The 25,901-nt window shown below is 38.3% G+C and overlaps 1 protein-coding gene across 1 annotated transcript in view; it reads left to right on the top strand.

Annotated features, from left to right (window-relative positions):
* Nucleotides 1-25,901, top strand: part of srpx2 (sushi-repeat containing protein X-linked 2) — a 49,927-nt gene that overhangs the window by 5,229 nt on the left and 18,797 nt on the right. The window contains exon 3 of the mRNA XM_028815893.2: nt 24,637-24,717. Within this exon, the coding sequence (XP_028671726.2) occupies nt 24,637-24,717 (81 nt within the window). The remainder of the gene's footprint in view (nt 1-24,636; nt 24,718-25,901) is intronic.

The raw sequence follows: 25,901 nt of genomic DNA, 5'->3' as shown, positions 1-25,901 counted from the left end.
TATCAGTCAATCACAGTTTAATTTATGAAGCACCTTTCATGGTGAACAATATCTTAAATGCTTTTCATTACTAGTTCAATACAATTTACATTGAAATTCATATTTCTGGAATATGAGCAAAGGTATGCCAATTGTCTTGCAAGGGGTACAGTGAAATTTGAACCTATATCCTGGATTTCAAGACCTTCCTGATAGATCTAAGTTCACACTACCTGCTTAATTTAGTTGACTGATCTGATCTAATAATTTAATCATATTTTATTTTTCGATCTGCTTGTGTCTGCATAAATTTTCCTTCCACATCCCAAGTATGTGTTGTTTCTAGGTTGAGACAATTGATCAATTTGGGTACTCAATTTTTTTCTGTTTATTGACATTCTGTGAAATTTACTAGTGGTGACTGTAAATGTACCCAGTATGGGGCAAAACCAATGCTTTCCATGAAAAAGTCATGAAAAGTGGATGGACATAATAAGATTACAATTAAGAAAAACAGAGATTACATCTACAGTATGTGAAAGAATGAGCCTAGTCTGGTGCCATGATACTTATCTTGAACTGGTTCCTGCATTTCTCACTGTGAGTCCGAGTTAAAAAAGGACAGTTTCAGAAAGTGAATAGACAATCATATGAATCTGTTTCTGAAACTTTTCAGCCTTATAAATATAGAAATAACTGGGGTACTGAGGCTCACAATGAAAAGAAATGAACAATGAAAAGAAAATAGCAAAATACCTAAGCAGGGAGTAACTTTATGTTTTCTTTTCCATGCTACTGCTAGCTAAAACAATACAACACCCCATGCACACAACTCTGTATCATCGTTTTAATCTTTCTAATTGTCCATCCATCCTTGTACTATTGAGTAAACTTAATCCAGTTTTGTGTCATTGACCAAGAGACTATTTGTGCAGATAGCCTTTGGCCCTGTTACCTGCTAATGTAACTTGCATATTTTTGGAATGTGTAATAAAAACACCTTTAGTCAAGGCAGTATTCTTAAGTAACTAATCCTAACAGATTGTAAATAATCTCATAATCATCTATAACACTTGCTGCAGCTCATTCTTTCTCCTGTGATCACAGCAGTTATTTCATTAAGATGATTCAGTGTTGCTCTGGTGTAGTACAATTGTGGTCTTTTTCTGATTTCATCAATACATTTTGAGGAGTATTTACATAATAAATTGATGCTTATTGAACTTTCTGATTGACCTGCATATGAGAGACAATCTCCCACTTTCCCATATGTAGATTCCCGACTGGGAAAGGGAACATTAGCCATCCCCATAAGGATGCTTCATCTATTTTGTCCTTCCTGTATATTGGCATTCCAGTTGGGTATGGAACTCCCATCCACTACTGCCAGGATGCCAGTCCTGGTGCACCTTTTCTTTATATTATTCATTATTTTGCCTTCCATACCAGGTAAGGGAAGAGAATGCATACCGGCCTGGATGCCAGCTCATCCATTAGAGAGTTTTAGCTTACAAGATCCTGTAACATAGCTCAGGATATAGATGTACCATAGTGCGTGAATCATGTGATATAATGAGCATTCTTTTTATTTTTTAAAGTTATTCAAATAAAGAGTTAACTTAAGAATAACAAAAGAAAATCACTTAAATTGTACTACTAGGTTGTTGAGCCATGAGAAGCCACCTGAACAACTTTGCTATACCATAACATATTGCAGGGATGCAACACTCTTCTTCCATGAGCACTTCAAACTTTTGTAATGTTATAGGTGAAGAATGTTGTCTTAAATTTCCCCATAAATGTTTGCCTGGGTTGAGATCAAATGACTTGGAATATGGTTTATATAATTTTCATGCTTGCTCACTACTGTGGTAATTGCAATGGACCCAATAATACTTTGCTATACAGATACCTAAATTATCATACAATTGTGATTTTTTTACAGTTTGTGACATATCAAGTGTTGTGATCCAGTCTGTGATATATGTTACATGAAGTTAAATTCCATAGGCAGTAATTTTAATCTGTTATAACTTATCAGGAAAACCATTGGCTCAATATATTCATCTTGATTTTATTCTCGTGGAAATGGATTTCAAGAATCTCCACAATCACTGCAGCAAAACTGGGAATAGACAGTTATAGTACATAACACACACATTGATACATAACAGGACCTTTACAGTCAGTGAGTCATTGTGAGATGAGTTGTATGTTGTTGTAGGATTATCCAGTGATAATTGAAAATTGACTGATTTTTGTTTAAAATATTATTTTAATATATGCATATGTACATTCAAAATGTTTGGGGCTTAATGTGTTATAAAGCCTTCATGCACAAACAAAACACATTGAAGACTATTCATATCTATAGTTATATTTTAATGACATATGGGGAGAAAATCCAGCAATGCTTAGAATTTGCCCTAGCAATAAAGTAGAACTCCTTTACCACAATACAAACATAATGACATGAGGAATTGGAATTTGGTGGAATTTACCTTAGTCTTGAAAGAAATTAGTGGAACTAAAACCATCCTTCCAATCATCCATCCATTATTAGTACCTGCTTTGATCAGTTCAGAATCACATGGTCTAGGACTTACAACAGCAACAGACGCTTGGCATGAACCATCTAGGCCAGTCATCAGTTTAAAATTCTGAAATAACTTATCCTATTGGTGCTGGATTGATGTTAAAGTTTTGACTTTGGTACTGATATGTGCTTTAGAACCTCAGTACTGATACCAAAACAATACCACAGCAAATAAAGCATAATTTGGAATCTCCCACAAAATAAAATGCTAAATTATTATTTTCCTCCAAAAATGTATATTCAAAATTGATTTCCGATTATTGTATTAGAAAAGAATGTTCTCCCTGGCATGGCATATATTCTGTCAAACAGCTCCATAAGGTTCTTGAAACCTTTTTTTTCAACATCTTAAATAGGATTTGGTCAATTCATTTGAACTATGCTACAATCCTGTTAAGTCTTTTGTTTCTTTAGAATTATGGTAATGTTTTCTTTGTCTCATAGAAGCATCTTAAGTGTGAGACTGGCTAGAAAGGTTTTTGTTTTCTGTTTCTGTCATCATTTTTAAACCTAAGGCATCAAGTTTATTTCTAATACCCATGCTATATCCATGTATGCCAATCACTAAGATTTCAGTTTTTTCCTCATTTAGTTTGAGAAAGTTACTATTCATCCATTTGGAAATGCTGCTAAGACAGTGGATCAGAGAGCCAAGAGCATCAGGGTCATCGGGCACTATAGATAAATAAAGCTGTGTGTTGTCTGCTTAGCTGTGGTAGCTTTGAGATAATCTGACCTATTGAAAGTATTTGGATCGAAAAGAGCAGCAGACCTAGGATAGATCCTTGTGGTACACCATATATAGTATCATGTATATGTGTTTATAAATATATATATATATATATACAATATCATGTATCTTTGAAGTAGCCTGTTGTTACTGGGTCAAGGACACTGGTAGAGGATTTTAGCTGAGAAATTATGCTGCATAGTTCAGGTCGATCTACTACAATGAAAGAATTTAATTTGCATAAAAGGGGATGGTGAGATTCAATTGGATTAAGTTTGGGGGGATAGATAGATAGATAGATAGATAGATAGATAGATAGATAGATAGATAGATAGATAGATAGATTATTAATCCCAAGGGGAAATTCACATACTCCAGCAGCAGCATACTGAAAAAGAAAAATATTAAAGAGTGATAACAATGCAGGTATACAGACAGACAATAACTTTGTATAATTTTAACGTTTACCCCCCTGGGTGGAATTGAAGAGTCGCATAGTTTGGGGAAGGAACGATCTTCTCAGTCTGTCAGTGGAGCAGGACAGTGACAGCAGTCTGTCGCTGAAGCTGCTCCTCTGTCTGGAGATGATACTGTTCAGTGTTCAGTGGATGCAGTGGATTCTCCATTATTGACAGGAGCCTGCTCAGTGCCCGTCGCTCTGCCACGGATGTCAAACTGTCCAGCTCCATACCTACAATAGAGCCTGCCTTCCTCACCAGTTTGTCCAGGCGTGAGGCGTCCCTCTTCTTTATGCTGCTTCCCCCACACACCACTGCATAGAAGAGGGCGCTCGCCACAACCGTCAGATAGAACTTCTGCAGCATCTTATTACAGATGTTGAAGGACACCAGCCTTCTAAGGAAGTATAGTTGGTTCTGTCCTTTCTTACACAGAGCATCAGTACTGGCAGTCCAGTCCAATTTATCATCCAGCTGCACTCCCAGGTATTTATAGGTTTGCACCCTCTGCACACAGTCACCTCTGAAGATCACGGGGTCCATGACGGGCCTGGTCCTCCTAAAATCCACCACCAGCTCCTTGGTTTTGCTGGTGCTCAGGTGTAGGTGGTTTGAGTCGCACCATTTAACAAAGTCCTTGATTAGGTTCCTATACTCCTCTTCCTGCCCATTCCTGCTGCAGCCCACGATAGCAGTGTCGTCAGCGAACTTTTGCACGTGGCAGGACTCTGAGTTGTATTGGAAGTCCGATGTATATAGGCTGAACAGGACCGGAGAAAGTACAGTGCCCTGGATGTGCTATATTATTTCTAATATCATTTATTTTGTGTTTAAAAAATATAGCAAAAGCCTTGCAAGTTTCACTAGTAGTTTTTAAGAGGCATTCCATTGAGTGAGCTGGGTTTAAAAGATGATCAATAGTTAAAAATAAAACTCTTGGATTACTAGGATTATCATTTATAATTTTAGAGAAATAGGTCTGCCTCTCAAGGCTGACTGCATTGTTATATTCAGTTATTTTTGCCTTCAATATTTCATAGTGGGCTGTCTGTTTAGTTTTTCTCCAGTTATTCTCAGCTCTCTTGCATGTTCTCTTTAACTTGGACACTCTTTGTGTCTTTCAAGGTATAGTAGTGCTGGAGGACTTCTTAACTGTCTTACTATTAAGTTAGAAGGTTATTAGAAATTTCATAATTAGCTCCATGTCAGGGTTCCTGAGTACTCAATAATAAATATTTAATGGTTAATAATAGATTTTATAGCCTTTTTAATCTATTTAATTAATTTTCAACCCTTCCTGTTGGATATATAATAAAACAGAAAATGTTATTAGTATATTTATACAAGTATGTGAATGTGTGTATATATATATATATATATATATATATATATATATATATATATATACAGTATAGTATATATATATGTATATATATATACACACACACACACACACACACACACACACAGAGTTAGGTCCATAAATATTTAGACAGAGACAACTTTTTTCTTATTTTGGTTCTGTACATTACCACAATGAATTTTAAATGAAACAACTCAGAATCAGTTGAAGTGCAGACTTTCAGCTTTAATTCAGTGGGGTGAACAAAACGATTGCATAAAAATGTGAGGCAACTAAAGCATTTTTTTTAACACAATCCCTTACATTTCAGGGGCTCAAAAGTAATTGGACAAATTAAATAACTGGAAATAAAATGTTCATTTCTAATACTTGGTTGAAAACCCTTTGCTGGCAATGACAGCCTGAAGTCTTGAACTCATGGACATCACCAGATGCTGGGTTTCCTCCTTTTTAATGCTCTGCCAGGCCTTTACTGCAGCGGCTTTCAGTTGCTGTTTGTTTGTGGGCCTTTCTGTCCCGAAGTTTAGTCTTCAACAAGTGAAATGCATTCTCAATTGGGTTAAGATCAGGTGACTGACTTGGCCATTCAAGAATTTTCCACTTCTTTGCTTTAATAAACTCCTGGGATGCTTTGGCTGTATGTTTTGGGTCATTGTCCATCTGTATCATGAAACACCGCCCAATCAATTTGACTGCATTTAGCTGGATTTGAGCAGACAGTATGTCGCTGAACACCTCAGAATTCATTCGGCTGCTTCTGTCCTGTGTCACATCATCAATAAACACTAGTGTCCCAGTGCCACTGGCAGCCATGCACGCCCAAGCCATCACACTGCCTCCCTCCACCGTGTTTTATAGATGATGTGGTATGCTTTGGATAATGAGCTGTTCCACGCCTTCTCCATACTTTTTTTCTTGCCATCATTCTGGTAGAGGTTGATCTTGGTTTCATCTGTCCAAAGAATGTTTTTCCAGAACTGTGCTGGCTTTTTTAGATGTTCTTTAGCAAAGTCCAATCTAACCTTTCTATTCTTCAGGCTTATGAGTGGCTTGCACCTTGCAGTGCACCTTCTGTATTTACTGTCATGCAGTCTTCTCTTTATGGTAGACTTGGATATCGATACACCTACCCCCTGGAGAGTGTTGTTCACTTGGTTGGTTGTTATGAAGGGGTTTCTCTTCACCATGGAAATGATTCTGTGATCATCCACCACTGTTGTCTTCCATGGACGTCCAGGTCTTTTTGTGTTGCTGAGTTCACCAGTGCTTGCTTTCTTTCTCAGGATGTACCAAACTGTAGATTTTGCCACTCGTAATATTGTAGCAATTTCTCAGATAGGTTTTTTCTGTTTTCGCAGCTTAAGAATGGCTTCTTTCACCTGCATGGACAGCTCCTTTGACCGCATGTTGTCTGTTCACAGCAAAATCTTCCACATGCAAGCACCACACCTCAAATCAGCTCCAGGCCTTTTATCTGCTTAATTGATAATGACATAACGACGGACTTGCCCACACCTGCCCATGAAATAGCCTTTGAGTCAATTGTCCAGTTACTTTTGAACCCCTGAAATGAAGAGATTGTGTTAAAAAAATGCTTCAGTTGCCTCACATTTTTATGCAGTCATTTTGTGCACCCCACTGAATTAAAGCTGAAAGTCTGCACTTCAACTGCATCTGAGTTGTTTCATTTAAAATTCATTGTGGTAATGTACAGAACCAAAATTTGAAAAAAGTTGTCTCTGTCCAAATATTTATGGACCTAACTGTGTATATGTATGTATATGTATATATATATATATATATATATATATATATATATATATATATATATATATATATATATATATATATATATATATTGTAGCAGTAGAGGTATCGATCCACCTCTTGAACCCTCAGGTACCACTCCAAACACCAGGTAAAAGTACAAGACTTCTTTATTTTATAATAGTACAGTGCACCAAGCACCCTCCACTCCACACTACTCATATACTCAATTCTCCAAATACAAACCAATCCTCCTCTCCCAGACACTTCGCCACCCTACCTCCCAGCTCAGCTCAGTGTACTGGGCTTTCCCAGAGTCTTTTATACTCCCTGACCCGGAGGTGTTCCTGTTCCATTACCCACAAGCCCTTATTCCTTCCGGGTCAGGGTAGAAGTCCTTTTCTTCAACCTGGAAGTACGTCATCTCTCCTGTTTACGTGACCAGGACGTACTTCCAGGTTATAGGGCACATATGAGTCCACGGGCCTCCCAACAGCGACTCCCAGTGGTCCCCAAGGTATCCAGCAGGGCTGTGTATAAAAACTACATAGTCCTTGAGGCCCTGCTGGAATTCGGGGCACGTCCATGCTGTTTGGAGAGCTACTCCTGGCGGCCTGGGGGTGAGGGCCGGAATATGAAGCCGGCAATCCATCACTATATATATATATATATATATATATATATATATATATATATATATACAGTGCATCCAGAAAGTATTCACAGCGCATCACTTTTTCCACATTTTGTTATGTTGCAGCCTTATTCCAAAATGGATTAAATTCCTTTTTTTCCCTCAGAATTCTGCACACAACACCCCATAATGACAACGTGAAAAAAGTTTACTTGAGGTTTTTGCAAATTTATTAAAAATTAAAAAAACTGAGAAGTCACATGTACATAAGTATTCACAGCCTTTGCTCAATACTTTGTCGATGCACCTTTGGCAGCAATTACAGCCTCAAGTCTTGTTGAATATGATGTCACAAGCTTGGCACACCTATCCTTGGCCAGTTTTGCCCATTCCTCTTTGCAGCACCTCTCAAGCTCCATCAGGTTGGATGGGAAGCGTCGGTGCACAGCCATTTTAAGATCTCTCCAGAGATGTTCAATCGGATTCAAGTCTGGGCTGTGGCTGGGCCACTCAAGGACATTCACAGAGTTGTCCTGAAGCCACTCCTTTGATATCTTGGCTGTGTGCTTAGGGTCGTTGTCCTGCTGAAAGATGAACCGTCACCCCAGTCTGAGGTCAAGAGCGCTCTGAAGCAGGTTTTCATCCAGGATGTCTCTGTACATTGCTGCAGTCATCTTTCCCTTTATCCTGACTAGTCTCCCAGTTCCTGCCGCTGAAAAACATCCCCACAGCATGATGCTGCCACCACCATGCTTCACTGTAGAGATGGTGCCAGGTTTCCTCCAAACGTGATGCCTGGCATTCACACCAAAGAGTTCAATCTTTGTCTCATCAGACCAGAGCATTTTCTTTCTCATGGTCTGCGAGTCCTTCAGGTGCCTTTTGGCAAACTCCAGGCGGGCTGCCATGTGCCTTTTACTAAGGAAAAAAATGAATTTAATTAATTTTGGAATAAGGCTGTAACATAACAAAATGTGGAAAAAGTAATGCGCTGTGAATACTTTCCGGATGCACTGTGTATATGTGTATATATATATATATATATATATATATATATATATATATATATATATATATATATATATATATATAATATACACACACATACATTATGTATCTAGAGTAAGTTAAAATTAATTTAGGCCAAGTAAGTTGACATAAGGGTATACGAAGCTCAGGGCTGTGGGCATTTTCGGCTTAAGTGGAACTGAATCCAGGTTAGATGTGAAAATTATGTCACATGTATATCTTTGTCTTTAAATTGAATCTGTCAAATTAAAGATTAAAACATTCTAAAAAATATTTTTGTACAGGGTTAAGTCATTATGTGCTCATTTTCTTAAACAACCCATATTTCCCTTGAATGACAAAGCTCAGTCTCAGCCTGAGAGGTTGTTTCATCATTTTAAATTTTGAGATTAGTTTCAAAACTTTAGCTTCAAAAATTAAATTGATTCAGTATATTTTAGTTGCATTTTTTATTTTAGGTATCTGTAATGTAGAGTGGGTCACTTTGTCCCCAATCTTTGTTTGCACTGATGGACAGCCATATGCATAGTACTATTTATAGTATATGCAAATGGAACACAAATAGATGTCTTCTTTTTGTCTCCAGGCAGATTACCATGGAGGTAATTAAACACCAGTTTCTTTGCATTTCAAAATGACAGACTTCTAAATGATGCAAAGATTTAAAAAAACAAGTCTTTTGTCTCAAAGCCATCCTGTGAAGTTTGTCTGCTATCCAAAAATAGCATTTTCAATAGCAAACAACTATGTGTCTAGCTCCCACACTTCTTGATTGAACTCAGACTGTCTGATACCTACCACATTGGCTACTGTTGCATCTTTTAGAAAATGGTTGTGGTTGATTTCACTCTCAAACATTTAATCTGCCTTGTACAATGAAAGATGACTTTCAAAATGTTCCTGTCTTGTCATAGGCTGGTGTGCTGATTGTGCTAAATTCCTTTTGGGGTTTTGGGAGTTTCTCCCAAACATTATCTCACGTTGACTATCTTGTGATCTTTCAAAAAACCTTTGTGTTTTTTGACAAGAGCACTGTGATTAAATTGAAATCTTACATTATACCTTTAAGTTTGGTCATCTCAATAAATGTTCACAAACAGTAAAAAAAAATTACACAGTAGGTTTTGAAAAAACAAACTGGATTTACTATGGACATATTTATAGATTACCTTCTTCATATGTAGGGTATAGGAGAAGGTATTGAATTTAGAGTTTGGGATTTTGATGGATTTGATCATCCTTGAAAGCAATTTGGTCATTTTTAGTGTAATGTCATTGTTTGTGCATGGGTTTGTGGCATGCATAATTCATCATGTTCTTGCAATACTGAAAAGCTAGAAACATATCAGTCTTGACCATAACTTATTCATGTAAACGTCTAGTATTTTGAATATGATTTTTGATTTCTGTTTTTAATAGATGTGAAACTAACAGTTCTAGTCTTGGGGAAAAAAAACAAATGAAAGATACAGAAGGTGAAAAGGCCAAGAAAATTAGTTCAAAGCATTTTTCCATGTTATTAATAAGTGACCACAAAAACAGAACAAAGATTTTCATTTTTATGGCACATCAACTTTGTTTCTCAGAGAAAATGTTTCAAATGAAAGTGGTTGTGAATGAAAAAACACCTACAACATTCTTCAAACATTTTCAAATTTTGAATGGTTTTTCAGTAATGGAAGAAATGATCAAATCAGTGGCAAGAAGACGTGATAAGTCCACAAAATTATAGCTCCATCTTTAGTTTCTCACACTAAATCTACAGTACATATATACCGATCAGCCTCAATGTGAAAACCACCTGCCTAATATTGTGTAGGTTCCCTTGGTTCTGCCAAAATACCTCTGACCCGTTGAGACATGGACTCCCAAAGACTTCTGAAGGTGTCATGTGGTATCTGGCATCAAGATGTTAACAGCAGATCCTTTAAGTTGCAAGGTGGGGTTTTCATGGATTGGACTTGTTTTTCCAGCACAATCCATAGATTCTTGATCAGATTAAGATCTGGGGTATTTGGAGGCCAAGTCAACACTTTAAACTCCTTGTCATTTTCCTCAAACCATTCCTGCACAGTTTTCCAATGTGGCAAGGCACATTACCTTGCTGAAAAAGGCCATAGCCATCAGGGCATACCATTGAAATGAAGGGGTGTTGGTGATCTGCAGCAGTCTTTAGGTAGGTGGTAAATGTTAAAACAACATCCACATGAAATCTATGACCCAAGGTTTCCCAGCAGAACATTACCCACAGCATCACATTGCCTCCACTGGCTTGACTTCTTCCCATTGTGCCTCCTGCTGCCATCTTCCTCAGGAAAATGACACACACATGCACCCAGCTGTCCACATGTTCTTAAACAAAATGCATTTTATCAGGTCAGGACATCTTCCATTGCTCTATGGTTCAGGTCTGATGCTCACTTGCCCATTGTAGGTGGTGACAGTGGTCAACACGGTCACTCTGACCAGACCATGGCTATGCAGCCTCATTTGCAGCAAGCTGCGGTGCACTGTGTGTCCTAACTCATGTCTGTCATGGCCAGAATTAAGTTTGTCAGCAATTTGTGCTATAGTAACTCATCTGTGGTATCAGACCAGATTGGCCACCCTTCATTCCTCATGCACATCACTGAGTCTTGGGTGCCCATGACCCTGTCAGTGGTTCACCAGTTATCCTTCCTTGGACCACATTTGGTAGGTTCTAACAACTACGTGATGGAAACAACCCACAAGACTGTTGTCAAAATCATGCAGGTCTTTATGCTTTCCCATTGTTCCTTCTTCAAAAACTGACTGGACTCACTTGACGGGTGCCATTGTAATGAGATATTTCAATGTTCAGGTCAGGACTTTTAGCATTGTGGCAGAGAATGCAGTTTGTTGTGTTTCTGCGAAACGTGGCTAAATAACACCATCCCAGATGCCAACGTGGAGCTACCCGGGTTTAGCACAGTTAGAGCGGACAGAGATGCAAGTACCTGTGGTAAGCACAAAGGAGGAGGACTCGCTCTCTATGTTAATACACGGTGGTGTCACTCTGGACATGTTAACGTCAAAATCTCCACTTGCTGCAGGGATATCGAACTGTTGGCCGTAAGTTTACGTCCCTACTATTTGCCCAGAGAGTTTGGACATGTCATTGTTGTTATTGTATACATTCCTCCTCGGGCAGACGTGGAGTCAGCGAGTGACATCATCCATTCCGCTGTTGCTAAGTTACAAACGCAGCACCCTGAGGCGCTTGTGCTAATCGCTGGAGACTTTAACCATGTGACGCTGGACAAAACATTGCCTGCATTCTCCCAGTATGTGGACTGTAACACCCGGGGAAATAAGACTATTGATTTACTGTATGCAAACGTTAAAGACGCATACAGCGCCACCCCGCTGCCTGCGCTTGGGAAAGGAGATCATAACCTGGTTCAGCTTCAGCCTCACTATAAACCAAAAGTTAGAGTCCTACCTGTAACCACACGATCATTCAGGAAGTGGACCCCGGAGGCTGAGAATACTCTGAGAGAACTTTTTGGAACTACAGACTGGGATATCCTGCAGGGATCTCATAATGAGAACATTGAGGAAGTTGTTGACTGCACTACTGACTACATCAACTTCTGTATGGACATTGTAGTTCCTGTAAGAACAGTACGCTGCTATGCTAACAACAAGCCATGGATTACAAGTAACATCAAGGGCCTTTTGAATCAGAAGAAAAGGGCTTTTAAAGACGGTGATCAGCATGAGCTCAAGCGCGTGCAGAAGGAACTCCGAGTCCAACTCAGGGCGGCGAAGGAGCAGTACAGGAGAAAGCTGGAGCAGAAGTTGCAGAATAACAGCATGAAGGAAGTGTGGGATGGGGATGAAGATCATCACTGGCTGCAGCTCGAAGCGGGGTACCACCATTGAGAGAGACGTGAAGAGAGCAAACCAAATGAACAACTTTTTTAACAGGTTTGACCACCCTAACCCACTCTCACTCTCACCTCGGAGTACTGCACCCTCCACACATCCTTCTGCTGATACCAGCATAGGAAAAACATCCCCACCCATAATAACAACAGCGCAAGTGAGCAGAGAGCTGAGGAGACTTCGTGCCAGCAAAGCAGCGGGTCCAGATGGAGTATCGCCACGACTGCTGAAGGTCTGTGCATCGGAGCTGGGGGGTCCTCTACAGCGCATCTTCAACCTGAGCCTGGAACAGGGGAGAGTCCCGAGGCTTTGGAAAACATCTTGTATCACCCCAGTCCCAAAGGTATCACGTCCTAGTGAGCTGAATGACTTTCGGCCTGTTGCTCTGACATCACATGTGATGAAGACCATGGAGAGGCTGCTGCTTCACCACCTTAGGCCACAGGTTCAACACGCCCTTGACCCTCTGCAGTTTGCATATCAGGAGAAGGTGGGAGCGGAAGATGCCATCATCTATATGCTACACCGATCCCTCTCTCACTTGGACAGAGGCAGTGGTGCTGTAAGAATTATGTTTCTAGACTTCTCTAGCGCCTTCAACACAATCCAACCTCTGCTCCTTAGGGACAAGCTGACAGAGATGGGATTAGATTCATACCTAGTGGCATGGATCGTGGACTATCTTAAAGACAGACCTCAGTATGTGCGTCTTGGGAACTGCACGTCTGACATTGTGGTCAGCAACACAGGAGCGCCACAAGGGACTGTACTTTCTCCGGTCCTGTTCAGCCTATATACATCGGACTTCCAATACAACTCGGAGTCCTGCCATGTGCAAAAGTTCGCTGATGACACTGCTATCGTGGGCTGTATCAGGAATGGGCTGGAGGAGGAGTATAGGGACCTAATCAATGACTTTGTTAAATGGTCCGACTCAAACCACCTACACCTGAACACCAGCAAAACCAAGGAGCTGGTGGTGGATTTTAGGAGGCCCAGACCCCTCATAGACCCAGTGATCATCAAAGGTGACTGTGTGCAGATGGTGCAGACCTATAAATATCTGGTAGTGCAGCTGGATGATAAATTAGACTGGACTGCCAATACTGATGCGCTGTGCAAGAAAGGACAAAGCCGGTTATACTTCCTTAGAAGGCTGGCGTCCTTCAACATCTGCAATAAGATGCTGCAGATGTTCTATCAAACAGTTGTGGCGAGCGCCCTCTTCTACGCAGTGGTGTGCTGGGGAGGCAGCATTAAGAGGAAAGACGCCTCACGCCTGGACAAACTGGTGAGGAAGGCAGGCTCTATTGTTGGCATGGAGCTGGACAGTTTAACATCTGTTGCAGAGCGAAGGGCGCTCAGAAGGCTCCTATCAATTATGGAGAATCCACTGCATCCACTTAATAGTATCATCTCCAGACAGAAGAGCAGCTTCAGCGACAGACTGCTGTCACTGTCCTGCTCCACAGACAGATTGAGGAGATCGTTCCTCCCCCAAACTATGCGACTCTTTAATTCCACCAGGGGGGGTAAACGTTAATATTTAACATTATACATAGTTATTGTCTGTTTTTTCACCTGCATTATTATCATTCTTTAATTTAATATTATTTATTGTATCAGTATGCTGCTGCTGAAGAATGTGAATTTCCCATTGGGATTAATAAAGTATCTATCTATCTATCTATCTATCTATCTATCTATCTATCTATCTATCTATCTATCTATCTATCTATCTATCTATCTATCTATCTATCTATCTATCTATCTATCTATCTATCTATCTATCTATCTATCTATCAGATCAGTGTATATTTACATCATGTTTAATCCTTTCAAGTGATGACTGAAAGTTTAAAATTACATGTTTTAACTTTGATATTTTTCTTTATTCGTTTATTTTTAACTATGTTGCATAAGTGTTCTACCATTGTGAGGAATCAGATTATAGAGGAAGTTGTGTAATAACTTCATATAATCTTAAGCATAATTTCTGTGTTTTTACATGTCTGTTCCTCTTTTTTTGTATTGTTCCTTTTTTACTTACTTCTCATAGAGCTTGTTTTTGCTTTATTCATGTTAGTTTAAAAAATGCCCTACATTTTTAAGCTATGCCATTCAGCCTTGCCAGTTAACTTATGCCACATTAAAGTGTACATTTAAAATATTGGCTGTACTCACTAGTCGTGTGACACAGCTGGCATCTATAGGTTTATTCAAAAATGTGACCCATCACTATGTCATGTCTGAAGCATGCTTTAAAAAACCTGTAAAAGACAGTTGCTGAGTTGGTATTTCTCTACGGTCATACTGCAGATAATTTGTTAATATATGTTTTTGACATTTCCTTATTATATTTTTTCATGCCCATTAACTGAGATTGGATCTTCCAGTTTTCATTTTATACAGCTTACCTTTTTTCCAGCCTTCCATTTTTCATTATATGGGTGTGTCTAGGTCAAAGGTTTTATACATTAGGAGATTTTTTACCCTGTTTCAGTGGAGTAGTTATTTTTTCTTAAGCTTTGGTTAATATCTTTGTATTTTTCTGTGAGTCAGTTAATCAATGTGTCATCCTTTCAGTCATTTTTAGTACTTTTCAAACTATCAAAATCACAAAGTGCTGTAAAAGCAAACAGAAATGGATTGCAAAGCAACACATAAGAGCAACGTAAATTTACAAGATAAATGTTTTTGAGATATTGAGGCTCTAGATAGTCTACAACTGCCCTTGTGTCAAATAAATAAATAAATAAAACAAAATTGCATGCACATGGGGACCAATAGGCAATAAGAGTCAAGTCATCCTGTTTGATCCCTTCTGTTACCAAATAAGGCATGCACATAGAGAGAGACTACCAGTGTAGTCCATCAAGATGTCCACACATCACTCTGCTTCGTCACCCAGTACTTCAAAGCTCACTCCCATTTATGCATCAAGCTGAGCTTTAGGCTTATTCACATGTAGTTTGTCTCTGGCTGTGCTTCCAATGTTTTGGTTTCTTCGCAAATGTGACCTTCTACATCTTTAACAGTCTCTTTTTTTGATCATTCATTAAGCCCCTCAAATCTGCTTTGCTTGTTTAACCTCATTTATATTCTTTTAATAACAACATCACTTAGTAGCTTGCTTTCTTCTTAACCTTTTGCCTACTTTTGTCCACATTTTTGATTATACCAACATACTGACCTCTTTTTGTTCATTAAGTGACACAGTGGCAGTGCTGCTGCTTTGCAGTAAGGAGATTGTGGGTTCGCTTCCCAGGTCCTCCCTGTGTGGAGAGCGCTTTAAGTAGTGAGAAAAAGCGCTATATAAATGTAAAGAATTATTATTATTCATTATGTTCATTATGCATCCCTGTCCTCTCCTAGAATCACATACTGTATATGGATATACAGGGTGAATCAAAATTATGTTAACATTTGAATGGTGGAAACAATTTATTCACAAAACATACTTCAACTTGTGCAAGATGATTTACAGGAATGTCTAAACCTGTTCACCATTATGTTCAACATTTGTACAATATGTGGCACATAAATTGTCCACAAAAATTGTATAAAAGTATATACATAGCAGCACCATTAGTGTTACCATAATTTTAACTCACCCTGTATTCTTAATGTTGTTAATGGCCTCTTCCTCTCCCTTAAACTTGACCTCAGCAGAACAACCCACACTCAAATGAGACTTAAATATGACAGCTGATGAGGAGGTTCGAGGCCTAAAGGGGCTTGGGCTAAATGTGCATGATTTTTTACAAGGGCTACGTACAGGACTGCCTAATATACATCTGTCTGAGTTACATACAGTATAGAATGTATATGTACTCATTCATCTATTATAAAGTTTGTTTAATCCAGTTCTGGTTCTTGCGTATTGTGAGCACATGATAATCCTGGCAACAATAAGTGTGAGGCAGGAACCAGTTAATTAATAAATCACAGTTAATAATAATTGTCAGTTTCTTTAGGACGGTCTACATCTAAAACGGCTGGATGGAAAAATACCAAACTCGAAACCTAAGCCTGTCGTTAGGTGACCATGTGCTGATTAGTTTTTGAGCCAAATCTTCCAAGAGAAAGAGGCACTCTAAGGGAACCCTCAGATGTCATAATTCTGCATTTATTTATCAATTTTTCTCGTCAATTGCTATTGTAACAACCTATTTTATAATTAGGAAGATCAGCATCAGAGCAGTAAATAAATCCTGAAATGTTATAGAATAGTTCAGGCAACTTGGTTTCTAGGGTGCAAAACCTACTGACGCTCACGTCCAAATTTTTAAGATATACATATAGTGATGGCTGTCCATTTCCCTGACATCTTTGGAGCACTAGATGGCAGATAACCTGGTAGAAGCTTTGCCTTGGATTCCCACGGGGCTACAGGGGAGTTGGTGTTCAGCACAGCCCTGTTGGGTTCCGTGGGTAACACCAGAGGCTGCCACAGGAGCAACAGAGCCCTGCAACATTGGGCTTCTGCCACACCCAGAAGTACTTCTGGATAATACTGATGGGCCACCTGAAGTGCTCCGTGGTGCAGCGTAAAAGGGACCATCTCACTTCACTCAGGAACCAGAGTCATGAGGAGGAGGAGGATGACAACAAAGATTGCTGGTGGAGGAGTGAAGGTGAAAGGAGACAAGTAGAGGAAGAGAAAGAAAAGAAGTCAAAGAACGGAGTGCTGCTTTATTTGTACTGTGTGGCAGGAAACAAAATAAAAGCGTTTCCCCCTTGTAAATAAAAACGTGTGTTGTGTTGGACTTGTGTCTCGAGTCTGTCTATGTCGGGTTTTATGCGCCCCCTGGTGGTCACAATATGTAATTGTTTATTTTTCAATACTAAGGCCAATTACAAATGTTAAATGTATCTTGAATTATTTATTCGAATTAGATAATTCCCTGCTTATGCATATACTTATTCTTTCTTATTGTACTGTATGTACAGCAGCAGAAGAGTAAACCTTTAAAGAAATTCTTGAATTTTTCACTAAATTTTAAAATGTATTTTATGAATTCCCCTACATGCAGTTAAAGCATTTATAAAATAATCATAAGTGCTTATGTTACACCTTTGTCTTAATAGAAAGTCTCAGGCCTACATAACCCTTGAAAATGTAGGTTTGGGAAATGAATAAATGTGTGATATTTTTTTTCACTGCTTTTATGTTTTTAAGAGTAGACATTCTCTTTTGTCTTTTACTGTAAATGTTTACAAGTTAATATAAGTATACAAGAACATTTTTTTCATTGATATACGCAGTTTAAGGGGTATGTGGTTTTCCCCAGTAAATAGACCACAAACACCCCATACATAAAGAATTGGTACTTGAATTTGGTTTCATGGCTTAGCTAGACAGTGCAGTGACACAGTGGTCTCATAACCCCAGAGTACTGAATTCGAATCTCTTCCTGGTAACCTTGTGTGAATCTTGTAATTCTGTCAGTCTAAATGGGTTTTCCTCCAATACCTTAAAAATGTGTGTGTTAGGTTAGTGAATGGTTTAGTGAGTGGTTAGTCTGAGTGAGTATGAAACTGTGTGCAAGGCTGAGGCCTGTGTTGGACTGATGTCCCGAACAAGGGTTGGCCTTAAACAGGTGAGATGACTGATTGGTTTTGGTGTGAGACAGGCAAATGGCAGTATTGTATTAAAATAGGATACTAGTTAATTGCATTTAAAGTTTACCTTCTTTGGGTGAAAGGTGGTGGAGAGGGCACAATCACAGAGGAAATCAAAAAAGTGAATTGTGCTGTTGGTCAGGGTAGATTCTAGCTTTGGTTTCAGTCAAATTATGAGATGAAGAAGGCCACAGATTTTGACAAGAAAGGGAATGAATTTGCATCTATGAAGCAAGATGTCAAATTTACCACTTTTTCAAGTCTGAGCTAATGAACTGTATGCTGTTTAAACGATATAGTACTATACGTGTAGGCTTTCATCCATCCATTGACTTACTCACTTCTTACAATTTACGATTGTGCACAAAAACGAATACCATTTTGGTATTCTTGTCTACTGTTAGGCATTGGCTGTATGGTAACACTGATGGTAGGTGTCAAGTGAAGTTTTGTGTACATCATGTGCCAAAATATTTGAGGTAATACTGGTAACATGGCTCCATTGTACTAATTCCCTGTTTGATGTGTATTGTGGCAGTATCAAAGATGGATAAATCAGCTTGGCTTTGAGTATTGTGTTAAATTACAGTGATATTAATCTTATAATTAAAGTGCATATTGTCTTTTGATCGAAGCCCACAGGAAGGAACATAATCTCTTCAGCTATGGCATATTTTGAAACCTCTAAAGACTAAGGAAGCCAGAGAGCCATTACAGGCTTTATATTAGAAGTCTAAAAGGTGATTGCAGTACCACATTGAATTATATGATTTTTTTTTTGGTGGATTGCAGATAACTGCTGTATGCACCCATGCACCCAACAGCTGATAGGGGTCTGCATATTTTTAAACTGGATTCTGAGTGGAGGCTTGTATTAGCAGTAATAGTAGCCTGTGAGGATATGCAGCAGCTAACGTAATCATTATACTGTTTTTTTTTTTTTGTCTAATGGTTCATAATTATATGTTTGAGGGGCCACCATTTGCAGTAAGCCTTTGATTGCTAACCTAATATCTTGCTAACAGGTGCTTCTACTGAGGCCATGGTGGACTCCTACAGCAATGTTTTTCTTTTTGTTCTTTCTCTCAGTAAGTCAAAGCAGTACTCATCCTCCATTTTTGACCTTCCTGCTTTGTTGGCTTTATTTAGTAAACTCAAAGTGTACCACAAAAGCGTTTTTAAATCCGATTGCCAGTTTTCCAGGTCATGTCCATAGCATATAACAAGCAAACAGCTGAAGGTGAAATAGAAAAGAAACACTTGAGCCACTGCACCATTTCCTGTTTTTATGTTTTAATGCTGTAGCGTTAAACTCAGACAGAATAAAAAACAGCTTCCCTGTGTGTTGGAGCTTTTCCCAAAAAATGGACTGTTGTGTCCCCACCAACTGGAATAGAATTGAACCAGAAAGCTGGTGGGACTCAAACCATGTTGTACCTATTAAAGATTAACACTTTATCTCTGTGCCTCACACTGTCCCTAATGTAGATAAATAAAAAATAAATTATGCACTTTTGGTTAATATGGATAGTCTTTAATTATTCTCTTGCTTGGCTGTTTAGAAAAAACAAAACTGAACATGTTTATGCCACAGCAGTCACTATCGGTGTAATATGCATCAATATTCCAAACTTGGATACATTTATCCTTTGTAAATAATGCAAGTAAAATGATAATACTGCTTTTTTGTGTAAGTAAGCAGTTTGATTTATTATTTACTCTGTTGCAGATGGTTGTTATTGACACTGACTGTGAAAGGTACCTTATCAAATAAAGATTCTTTTTTGAGTGTGTTTATGCATAAGAGCGTACATTGTGATTGATTGCCATTCCATCTATTCCTGCTTTGCACCTAGTGCTAGCAGGATATATACCAGCCCCTCAATGATCCAGTATAGTAACTGAGTATTTGAAAAAATATCGAATGGCACTTAGAAGTTTGTTAGTTGGCCTTTCCTTTATTTAGACTCCTCCAGTGTAATTAACTATGACAGCATGTGGCCACAGGGTGGCAATGCATCCTAAAGAAGGTGTTGTTATGGCAACCAAAAGTCAAATTATATACTGCATTTGCTTTTAACTACATATTAGTTCCAACTGTTTTATAATGCATACTGCAGCATATAATGTTCATTGTTTTTTACTCTGTTGGTTTTACTGCAGTGCATATATTTGACAAGATTTGTGAGTACTGTCAGTTAGCTGGTTATTGGTTTTCAACTCCCTGTACCCAACTGATTTGCTGCTTCAGCTCTGGATGGCGTTGGCAATGGTTAGGCAGCAGGGACTGTAGGTCCTCATTATAGACACTTTCTTAGTCACGGACATACTGCTGCCTTTAATTGAAAGCTTCACTTAGTCTGACTTGTTCTGACTCATTTTGGAATTTGTTCGGCAAATTAAAAGTTTCCTTGCACATTTGGCTTTCCTGGCACATTTTAGCAAGCTTGTACTGTGTTCCAAAATTTGAACTTCCAAAACTGCTTTAGTATATTTTAGCTTCATTTTAAAGCATGCTGTTTTAAGTGATTTGAAAAGCTGATATGGGTGTACGTGATTGCATATTATTTAGGCTAGCTAATGTACTGTCATTGGCATCTGAGCCTGTTACTTGTAAATTATCAGTTTTTTTAAAAGCAGTTAGGTATAATGTTAATACAGTAAGTAGCATTGCTGAGTTATGAAGATTGTACCCTGGCATAATTCCTAGCCCAATAATCTGTGGAGTTTAACTCATTCTACTTTTTTTCGGACGGGATAATCTAGGATGTAGTGTTAACCATTTTGTCTGGGTCCAATGTGAGTGTCTACTGCAAGACCTAGTGTCCCATTCGGGTATGACTTCACATGGAAAAGACTCCGAGTTCTTGCCAAAGAAAATGTGCAGTAAAACACAGTTTCTTAGAACAGAGAATTGCATAGTATGAGAATGTTTGAGTGTCTGGTGGGTGTAGTAAGTGCCAATAATGATAATGATCTTGAAACTTAATAAAAAAAAAAAAAAAAAACAAGGTAAGAGCTAGCCATTCCGCTTTTGCAGGCTTTACAGGCAGTATTATCCTGATTATTTCTCTGTGAATGTATTGTGAGGACAAAGGAGTAAAAACAATGTGCCGAAGCTAAACTTGAACCCAATCTGCTGTCTTGTTGATGCTGATAATATGCACTGGCTGTAAATTCCAAAAGCTGTTTACTCTCTTCATGAATATGTCTCTCTCCTCATCTCTGGTGCATTTAATGCCCTACTGGACTTACAGTATCTTCTTCTTTAGGCTGGGCACATCTTCTGTTAACTTAATTTCTCAGTACACAGTCATACATTTTTTAATGTTCCATTATACAATAGAATCAAAGAATGCAAGGATATTTCTTAGAAGCATCAGATTCAAGGCTGAAGCTGACATTGGACTGGACCCTAGTTTACAGCATACTCATGCAGACAGCCTCAGTGAAAATAATTTATATTCAGAGTCAACAGTCATCATAACATAGAAGGAAATGAAAGTACTATACAAACATGAAGTGTACATTCAGACTTTTTAAAAAACTGGGCTTGAATTTGAATTCAAGACTGTAGAGTTGTGTGTCAGAAATGCTACCGACTGTGTTTCTCTCAGTTTTGTTTGTATTTTCTTAATTCCTCCTTTGACAATTTTAAAGTCTAAAAATGTGTAGAAATCCCCACATATAGTATTCATTTATTCCTCTCTATTTATTCAATTGCATACCTTGTATGTGTGTATGCAAATATTGTATGGTGGTGTCGTTTCTATTACTATTTTTCTTCTATGATTTTATATTTGCATATTATAAAGTAACATATAGTGAACATGAAAACTGCACCCTACCTTTGGCCACCCTGGTAGGGGTAAACTATAAAATATCTTAACATGAAGGGAACTTCTAACACCACAGAGAATCTGCTAGTTTGGAGAAACTTTACTTGGTAAATAATGGAACGATCCATGGAAATAACTATTTCAGGGAAGACATGGTATAGTGGAAGAACAGTGAGAGATGTTAAATGATAAATTAAGATTTTCCCATGTCAATAGGTAGCTGGAAGTAGACATATTTGGCTTGAGTGATGAAACTGGCTGTTTGGGTGGGTGCATGAGTGTGCCCATTTCTGGGTTGGCTTCCACAACAACTGGATGGGCCCCTACATGGGAGATGGGGAAAATGTAGAAAATAGATTAATGGATGTTTTCTTTGTTAAGCCAAAGAATTCCCACAATGCATACTGAATCCACACTAGATAGAATCAACCAAAGAATGCAGTCACAAGTTGGAGAACAAGATTGTCTTACCTGTGAGGATCAGGAGTTTAGAGGGATCACATAACTGAAAATAGTTTTCAGATACTTTAAGAAAGAATTTGAATTACAGATATTCAGCCTCTTTACTTTAAAGTTAGTGGCTAAACAAACAGGCTAGTTAAAAGACCCCATTTCTGTAAGTTATTGAATTCCTACATTTTAATGTAGTTGGTAAAATAAGAATGAGAATGTAAAATCCATCTGTTTTTAGCTCTTTTTTTCCCGGAACTGGAGTGGAAAATTTCTGTCATTGCTGGATACAGTCACCAGATTGTTGAGATTTTGCAGGTCCTGAGTGGGGGGCCTGGGGGATTTGCTAACAGTCAAGACAGTATGTCCTCACAAAAGAAGCTGGCAGAGATCTCTTGGTCTCTACATCATGCATTGGCAATCCCTGCTGAACTTCCTGACTGGCATGAACACACCGGTGTCTGCAGTTTTAATAGAATTATGCCTTGAAATGCATTAATGGTGAAATTAAATGACATATTTTTTTCAAATGAACCTGATTGTTCAAACAAAGCTGCTTCATGTTAGAAAACAATATACACATTTTAAACTCTACGCTCAGGTAATTTCTGCTTTTTAATTTTGGAAACATTCTTAGAAAATTCAGCCTTACATGCATGTATAGTAGCAAATGATAGGTAGGATTGTTTGGTGGTTCAGACACTAGATGTTTAATCACAAACTGGTGGTTTAGCCACGATCCTGAGCAAGGCACAAAACCGGCCGGTTGTCCAAATACAAAAAACTTAACTTGCAAGATGTTACAGTGGTTTATATTATCAGTGATCTTATAAGTCACAGTGGTTAAAAGCTTCAACTAAATTTATAATAACAGAAACAATAAAGCATTGCTTTGGATTTTAGTTCCCACTGTTGACTCTTCATATCTAAGTTAATGTCTACTGCAATAGTTGCAAAAATACAGAAACAATTGTCTTCCCTGCTATTTATAAATCACTGTGGATAAAAGCATCAGTTAAATAAAAAAATGTTTTGTATGATCCTTTTGACCCTCAACTTTTTCTGACATCAAGAACATAAAACACTACCAAGCATTTAAGAGGCAGAATGATGTCCCAGACTGGAACAGCAGGGGACAGGTTTCCCCTTTAGAAGGACAGGTAATGGAAAAGCTATCTTGGAGTCCTTCATTGGGACACTAAAGAAAGAACTACCCTAGCATACCTTTAGCAAAGGTAGTGTCATCCCAGACTCAAGTACTGATTCTAGAACATTTCTGGCTGTGACCCCATTACAGGATTTAAAGCCACTTCACACGCAGAGTAGTAGTTAAGTCCTGAGTTGGTAGCAGAGTTGGTGCATAGGGTCACTGGCAGCATGTCGAACCCAAGATTAAGAGACAGAGAGAGAGAGAGAATAGATGAAGAAGGGAGTTCTTTGTATTTACTTGAGAGGTGGACATGTGGGTGCACCACTGATAGGCAAGGGTACCCTCAGGCTCTGGAAATTAGTGCTATTGTTGTTGTCACAACCATCAAGGTTTTACCAACACAATAAACAAAACATCTTCACTGAAAAAAGTTAACGCATACATACAATGGTAATTTTTTTGTGTTTACATTGCTCATTTGGTGACTTCTGCCTGCTTTTGGTAATGTTTTTTTTTCTTTTTTAATCTCTGCCACTACATTTACTGTACCATGATAAAATTGTTCAGTTTTATGGCTAGGTCCTACAGTCATCACAGGTTTAAATGCCAGTGAGGCAGCAGGTTTACATTTACTTTTGTTGTTTGTTAGTTGGTGATTCCAAATTGTCCTTGTGTATGTGGGAGTAGGACCTGCAATGGACTGATGCCGTGTCTAGGGGCGATGTCTGCATTGCACCTGATGCTTTTAATATAGACAGTGCGTTCTGTGACCCAGAATTGAACTAACCAGGTTTGAGAATGTTATGTTATGGTTTGTATTTTTGTTTTCTCCAATTTTCACTCTTTTGTATGTTTTTATAATAAATGAAACATTATGTGTACTTTCCATCTCCTTTCCATTATTCTGGGTGCAAATGATGTCCTTTCCTATTAATGTACATTGAATTTTTGCTGTTATGGCACTGTTTATATTGTGATTTTTTTTTTTATATATTCTGCCGACATACTTAAATATGCCAGACTGTACCCATGCCCTGAACTTGGGGAAATAATGTGTTATTATTAAAAACTATTATTACTAAGGCATTTTGTTTCCTTGTTGTCCAGGTTCTGGATTCTATGATCAGAGCAGTTATAATGAGGTGTTGCCTGACGTGATCCATCACTCTTCTGTACTTGATTACAGAAGTAAGTATGCCTTAAGTCTGGAATTCAGGAACAGACTACACTACATAACAACAATCTTCATGCTTTTCACACAGTTGATTTCTATATCACCGCTCCTCTGTTTTTAGACCATTTACATACCTAAAATTCTTTGCATTATTTGTTTGATTTTTAGTCTTTATTTAAATGTGTAAATGAGTGTGTATATGGATAGCATAAACCCATGTATGAATGCTTTGAATCCATTTGAAAATTTGAATGATGAATAAAGCTGACAATGGCCGATGTATTATAAAAGGTAATACAGGAAATGCTGCAATGATTACCGGAGTCGGTCTCCTGTCTGTCTTTAAACCTGACAAACCTGTTATTCTCTTAACCAGTATGTAAATCCTCACACTAGTTACTATACAACCAGATTTGTTCCAGCTTTCTTTTATGAGTGTTAAAAACAGGATTATTGGCACCAGTGCCTCAATAGTCAGCCATTCTTTTGTTGTCATGTAATTATTTAAATATTTGTCTGTCTTGTTTTTTTCACTTTTACATTTAACCTGTTTTTTTTTCCTGGTATGATTTACCTGGTATATTTATAGGTGCCTTGTTTACTGTCCATTGGTTTTACAGTTTATAAATTGATCTCTCCTGGAAGAAAAATGAAAGGCAGCGGAAATGCACAAGGAATAGTGGAGCTTTTAATGAGTTAATATGATTAAAAAAAATATTCTCTCAAACATTCCTCTAAATATTATGATGGTAAATCTTCACATAATCTGTGAAACAACAGCTATCTTTCTTGACCTACCAAATAAAGAGTTTGCTAGTCCTATGGCCACAGTGGAATTTACATTGCATTTTATATCATTACATTTCAGTCTGATTCCTCAAAAAGGGAAGTCTGGCCTACACTGTTTAACTTGTGTCTACGCCACCTGTCACTAGAACCAGTGTTGTAGAAAAGATATACCCAGATGGAAGAAAAAACTAAAGTGAATTTGTGCAGTAGGTCTGTGTAATAAACGTCATGGCAACATTTTTCTAGGAAAGAAAAACTCATACAGTAGCTTTATGTACTAGGGTGCCATAGTGGAGCAGTGGTTAACAGTATAGTCCCACATCTCCAGAATCCTCTAGGTTTGAATCCTAGCTTGGACACTGCCTTTTTCCAGCTTGCATGTTCACTCCATGTCTGCATAGATTATTTC

This window comes from Erpetoichthys calabaricus, chromosome 12 (genome assembly GCF_900747795.2).
Source record: "Erpetoichthys calabaricus chromosome 12, fErpCal1.3, whole genome shotgun sequence".
NCBI classification, from domain to species: Eukaryota; Metazoa; Chordata; class Cladistia; order Polypteriformes; family Polypteridae; genus Erpetoichthys; species Erpetoichthys calabaricus.
This window is presented reverse-complemented; position numbering and strand designations above follow the sequence as displayed.